Source organism: Atta colombica, unplaced genomic scaffold (assembly GCF_001594045.1).
Source record: "Atta colombica isolate Treedump-2 unplaced genomic scaffold, Acol1.0 scaffold83, whole genome shotgun sequence".
Lineage (NCBI taxonomy): Eukaryota > Metazoa > Arthropoda > Insecta > Hymenoptera > Formicidae > Atta > Atta colombica.
In genome coordinates this window covers 559,077-565,650 of record NW_017259576.1, presented here as the reverse complement: position 1 = coordinate 565,650, position 6,574 = coordinate 559,077, and the positions used below count along the sequence as shown (strand labels likewise).

Sequence of the window (6,574 nt, the reverse complement as noted above, 5' to 3'; positions counted from 1 at the left end):
TATAAAATACGCACGTATACGCACTCGAGACGGATGCACACACGCGCGCACGTACAGCATGAATGGCGCGCGCGAGCACGTGTTTACGCACCGTCTCCCAGTCCCATTAGACCCCTAGTGAAGGCATCAATGCGCGCACGTGACACGTGCACAACGTGTCCGCGTAATAAGTTATCGATAACTGTCATTAGCGAAAGATCGTGCATGTCATCGACATTTTCGAGCACGATATCGAGCACGTATTCCTTATCAATCCCATTTTACGATTATTAATCGGGATTCTGTAATTTTTACATCTTAATAGACAGAAAATAAAGTTTGATCATAGTAGTTTTTTTTATTCAGCAAGAATTTATACCTTTTATTTCTTTTTTTAAGAAAATATTAAATAAGTCTATGTGTACAGGGTGAACTGATAGTACAATCGGGAAGGACGTAATTCTACATTTAATGAAAACATTAGTTGAAAACGTAGAAAAACATTTTTTCGTGAGGTTTTGTTTTCGATTTAAATATTCATCGAATAATTGATAAATGAAAGTATCAGAACATTAGGAAGTGTCCATAAAAATTTATATTTCAAAGAGAAAAATCGTGTATTTAATAGAATTTTTAATAATTTATAAAGTAATAAAATTTATTCGTGATGAATATCTTGTTTCTGTTATGTGTTCTTAATTACCCAGCATAATAATAAATAACTATGCAATAATAAACATGAGCGAAGATAATAGTGTACAGCGAGAGCCATTAAATTGAGACCATTAATAAGTTAATAAGTCAAATGCATATTGCATACTTGGCAATATTTAAACTCAATTTTCTCGAAAACGTCAGTCTCAAGAAATGAAAAAATTTTGTTTTAGTAATAGTCACTTATAATTGCGATATAAAAATAAGAGTGATTGTGCACGCAATAAAAAAAGTATTCCTTGGTTTAATAATCTGTGCATTGAATTCGTTTATGTAATAAGTTCTTCGATAGTTTGCTTAAAATTCTATTTTTTATTGTTCATTTGTTATATTTCTTTACAATTATGCAATAGTCAAAAACTCAATCAATATATATTGATATACATATAGATATAGGTATACATATATATTTCGATAAAGATCTCGTTTGTAGAGAAATATCATGTCAAAGATATTTAAATTTTATAATGACTCTATCGATATCCGCATCGTTTAAGAGAGATTAACATGCGTGTATGTTACATCACTTCGCGCGTTAGAGAACGGCGCGACGATGGCTGTGGTATTTCGAGAGGAAAAACGCGCGTCTTGAGATCTCATAACGAACGCCAATCCCCGCTTCCGGGATCCCATCATAAACGTGTTTCGCGCGAAAGACTGCTTTTTTTTATGCGCCATCAAAAACTTATGCTTGGCCATGAATCTGGTTCCTTTCTTCTTCTCCTCTCTTCTTCGCTTTCTCTCTTAACGTTACATAACACGTATAATTTCATTATCGTTTAATTTTAATCAGAAGCGGAAAATATTATCCAGTACAATAATAAACAAGTACAATAATAAGTACAAGGATAGTCTACAATGCGAGTTATTAAATTGAAATATTTATCAATAAGAATCTCGTTTTCTCTACAGAAATATGTCAAAGATATTTAAATTTCATGATAGTTTCACCAATATCCGCATCGAAAAGATATCGGCGTGCATATACGACATGTTAAATCCGGAAATAATTATTTAGTTTCTTATTACGTAAACGATCACTTGGTGTGATTTTTACATCTCAATTAAAAGTTACTACTATTAACTAGAATAACATTTTTTAAAGGATTCATTTATTTGCTCTCTACAAGATATTGGTTTCGGAGATTGTTCCGAGATTTAAGGAAATACTTGACAGTTTGCTATTTTTGCTAACAGTATCAACAATAGCAAGAAATAAGCGAGCGAGTGAGCGAGAAGGGTATTCTCCGTATAGGGCGGTAAACAAAATCCGATCCGACTAATATCCGACTCCGACATTAACGATCGTCATACGGTTTTTCTGGGTACTAGGCCATTACGAAGGCCCACCTCTGGGTTCCAGGAAACTTGAATAGGGCGGTCCCCGTTCTTCTTTCGTAACTCTCGCGCGCCTTGCATCCGACAGCGGAGAGATATAAGATCATCTTAGATCACACCCTATACAATATCTAAGCGCTGTTTAAAACAGAACTTGATCGCCTTCGCGTTTCCCAAATGACACTTGAAAGAGCGATCTCACCAAATCTCGTAATTTGCATTCGTTAAGATAGGCTATTTGCATTCGCCGTGAGTTAATATTTGTCCAGTTAACTCCACGCTTTCGATTTCCGTAACGTTTTATTATAATGATTTTATTAAAATGATACGCTGAAATTAGATTGAACTGAATCATAGTTTGTATCTCTAATTTGTTCGCGAATTATATTAATAATGTCAATGATGAAAATAGCTATAAAATCGAGCAGTTTCTGCTTGATTTCTACATTAATTTGTTATCTAGGTATAATATTAGCGAATTCTGTTTGGTTTCTGCTGTTAGTCTGACAACATTCTATTAACATTTTGCTTATGGAGTAGGTAGTTTAAAGTACATGTAAAAAATTACAATATTATTTTTTTAACGTAAATAAAAGTTCATAAAACGCATATCTATTATATTTCACACATAAACGTGTCCTGTTTTTATACTTATTGTATAATTAAAATAAGTTAGAGTACAAATCTCTCTGAATTAAGGATTGAAAATTGCTTGCGAATTTAATTTGTAATATTATGTAAAATTAATTTGTAATATTATGTAAAATCCAACTCAGTTAGAACTATATTTCTGGATCAACTGATCGTCGCACAGTTTACGTGAATTATACAAATTCCAACAATAAAATCACGCAAAAGTATTGTTATGGTTATCAAATATCCACTTTGATTGAATATGGTCTTTTTCGCTTAGATATTTGCGTTTGAAAATTTCTCGGTCGATTTGCACTTATTAAAAATTAGAAAATTTTCTCGTCGCAAATAGCAATAATATAATAAGAATGATGCAATAATAAGATATAGTAATAATCCGTACTACTTCAGACATAATTTTGATTTAAGTTGAATTATTGTTCGTTGATCAAATCAAAATATAAATTTGCAAGAGTGTGCAGTGAAAAGATTTATGTTGTGCGTCTCCTCTCTTACGAGATGCAAATCTTCCTATGCCTATGCAATTGCGTGCGGACGTGCGCGCACCGTATCGGTTGCATACGTACGGGGCAAGGTTGCGAAGAACTCGGGACAAGAGAACGAGCAATTAACATTGAATAATGACGCCGGTGTCCCGCTGCGGTATGCGGCATCATGTTAGGTGTGGTTCAAGCCGTTTTCATGCCGAAACGAGGATTCACTTTTCGGAGCAGAGGAAATAACCCTCCGAATTTTAATCATCGCGAAATCTGTTACAGAAAATTCTAACCGACATTCAAATACGTCCGCATTTTTGTTATTAGAAACTGAATACATCGTTTGTTGTAAAAAAAAAAAAATGAAATTAATTAATGATGATATTTAATTAAACTAAATTATTGTTTTTTAATTAAGATATATTCGTCTGATTCTCTAATTATTGTATGAAAAAATGTATTTACTTGTTATTCGCAGATCTTCGAAAGTATTATTCCTTGCGCCATCATCACACCACTTGATTGTTTCTGGGAAGGTAGTAAACTTTTGGGTCCAGAGTTTCCTGTTCATGTACCGTAAGTATTATCAATTTTTCTACAATTTGTAATTGACGACAAAGAGATGTAGAGCTGTAAACTCGTATATTCTTTCTTATATATAAATTTGTTTAACGTTAATGTCATCGGCATTTAAATTTATCTTTCTGCTATTTAAATTATTATTTATGTTAAATAAATTATTCTCGCATGTGATTAACTGTAAATTTTATTGATTTAACTAATTTATTTCTATTTGCCAAAATTTATATGTTTATATGTTTATGGTAATTTCTGTTAATGTTTGCAATCTGTTGTGTATCTATTTATTTGAATTTTATTATAAATTTTAAGTTGCTTTTTGGTAAATAGAAATGAATTAGTTAAATCAATAAAATTATTTCGATTTCTCTTTTGATTAAACAGTGGTGTGAAGAGCAACAAACGCGTCAAGTGGACGAATCTGAATCCTTCCACATTATTGGACGAGATAAAGGGTTTGCTGGTCTCATTTCCTTTTAAAACACTCGAGGATTATATGAAGAGGGCCGGGATAACGAACGGTTATCAGAGCAAGCCTTGTTTGAATCCAGCGGATCCAGAATGCCCGGAAACCGCACCTAACAAACAATCCCAACAGGTAAAACCCGTTAACATGATTGTTCGCTCGAAACCAATTCCATTAAATTCTATAAAATCATTGAGGAGGAAAAGACAAATAATATTAAAGTATTCTCTCTTCAACGTACATCTCAAATCTAGATGGAATTTAATCTTTAAAAAATAGGGGTTTTTAAATCTTATAACTTATCCTTGAATAAGATTTAATATAATTTGTCATTATATTATTGCATTTCTTGCCTCAAAATATAACACTGTTTCAGTGCTACTGTAGTGACTTTCTATCCTAAAAGGGTCTTATTTGTGTTATTTGTACTTTTTACACTTAGCATTTTCGCTTTTTCTCTTTGCAACATCTGAATATATATAATATTTTAAGTGCAAACATTTTTGGGAATTTTAAGCAATGCGAACAGACTTAATATTATAAATCCCTGTCAAACTAAAAATTAAGATAGAAATTGGATTGGAACCTGACTAATCAGAAGAAAGAGAAAACCAATATCAAGTTAATAAACTTTGCTTTGGTTGTTCAAATTTCAATGCAATCTCACTCTTACAATCTCTAGTCTGATAGGCTTTATTTAATTTGCAGCGCAAAAAATGTAAATATACGTGCTTCGACTAAAAGAGATTATAGATTCCGGAAATGGGACAAAAGGTTGGGACGGGAATCCGCGATAGTCGCAGTCTGTAATTCGACGAATGAATCTCGTGTGCATTGCGTTGGACAAAAAAAGAAGATGCTGTGTGACACGATAGGTAATATAAAGACTGTCAGCAACGAAACATTCGTCCGTGCGCCGCATCGAGAATAACAAGCGATCGATTTGAAATTCTCTACCGGATACGATGGCCGGTTGTGGGCACGTACGTATAATACGCGAATCGCTGGGTGCTTTGATGTCCAGTCCGCGGAATGACGGCGATGAATATTTAACCGCGTGTTTCGATGCGATTGAAATCGAGTTTCATTCGCACGTACCATCACGAAAGACTTTAATCGAACATTCCCGTTCTGTTACGACAGTTTTAGTTTAGATTATGTCGCTCGTTTGCTACAACAACGACATAATTCTAAAATTATCAAGTAGAAATTGTAGAAAAAGAACATGTTTTAAAAGAATACACTTTTATTCCTTATCGTATTAAATTCTATTGTACTAAAATTGCATTTCAAAATTGATCCGAAGGAGAAATATATATATATATATATATTCAATATTTAATTAATTTTTATATGGGGAAAATATATGATTATTTATTAGCGCTAAATTATTTTGCCTATTTATTACATAAGATCTGATTGCACTAACGTTACTTTGACTTTAAGCGAAGCTTAAAATTCTTTGTTTCTTTTTAAAATTGAGAAACATGGGCCTTAGAAACATATTTTTTCAAAAGAATATACGGTTTCTTAGAATCTACTAAAGTTTTTGTTATTAGTTTAATTTTTTAAAGAATTGTTTAAATTCAGAATTGCAAAATAAAATAGTTAAACAAAATTATTCCAAGTACTATTTAAAATTTTCTTCTGGTTATTCCGATCTATATGTTTCAGCATTTATGCATGAATATTACAAAATTTTAATGAAACTTCATTTTTTGAGTTATTGTATAATTGATAGTTTACGTTAATTCTTCATTTATCATGGATCTACTTGTTCGATTTTTAATGCGATTTTTAAGAAATGATAAAGAATCGATTAAATCGACGGACAGAAATCATAAATTTTTCAATCATATATTTTTTACTTGGAAAGAAACGAAAGGGGGTTAAAATTCTCGGTAATAGAAAAACGCGTCTCGCGTTGCAATGAATCCGCGGCAATCGGCACGTTCGTCGCATTTATCGCAAGATAAGAAGGTGGATCGGTGGGAGAGGGAAGGCCGGGGTGGCGGGATAGAACTGTCTGAATGAAAGGACGATCCCTGCGCGAAAACGGTTGATGAGTATGCGAGTCGCGTGGGCCGCGGCGCGGCGTGGCGGCCTATTAAAATAATAAAATCGAGTGACGTGCGTCATTATTGCGCTACGCCGGTGGTCGCAGTGCGGCGGAGCATGCCGGCATTGCATTGCCGGCAATGCCGGCCGGCCCGGCCCAGCAGCGGTCCCACACACGCGCACCGCGCATCGCATTACGCGCCCGTCATTTCGGTGTCATTAACATACGCACGGCCGGCGTGCTCTGACACGTGCACAACGTGAATCGCATCGCTACGCGCGCGTGTATGTCTGCGTATGTAGCATACGT

General features: G+C 34.1%; 1 protein-coding gene across 1 annotated transcript in view; it reads left to right on the top strand.

Annotated features, from left to right (window-relative positions):
* Positions 1–6,574, top strand: part of LOC108692851 (protein patched) — a 50,431-nt gene that overhangs the window by 34,953 nt on the left and 8,904 nt on the right. Inside the window, exons 5-7 of the mRNA XM_018201355.1 lie at positions 2,398–2,426; positions 3,640–3,737; positions 4,125–4,338. Of these exons, the coding sequence (XP_018056844.1) occupies positions 2,398–2,426; positions 3,640–3,737; positions 4,125–4,338 (341 nt within the window). The remainder of the gene's footprint in view (positions 1–2,397; positions 2,427–3,639; positions 3,738–4,124; positions 4,339–6,574) is intronic.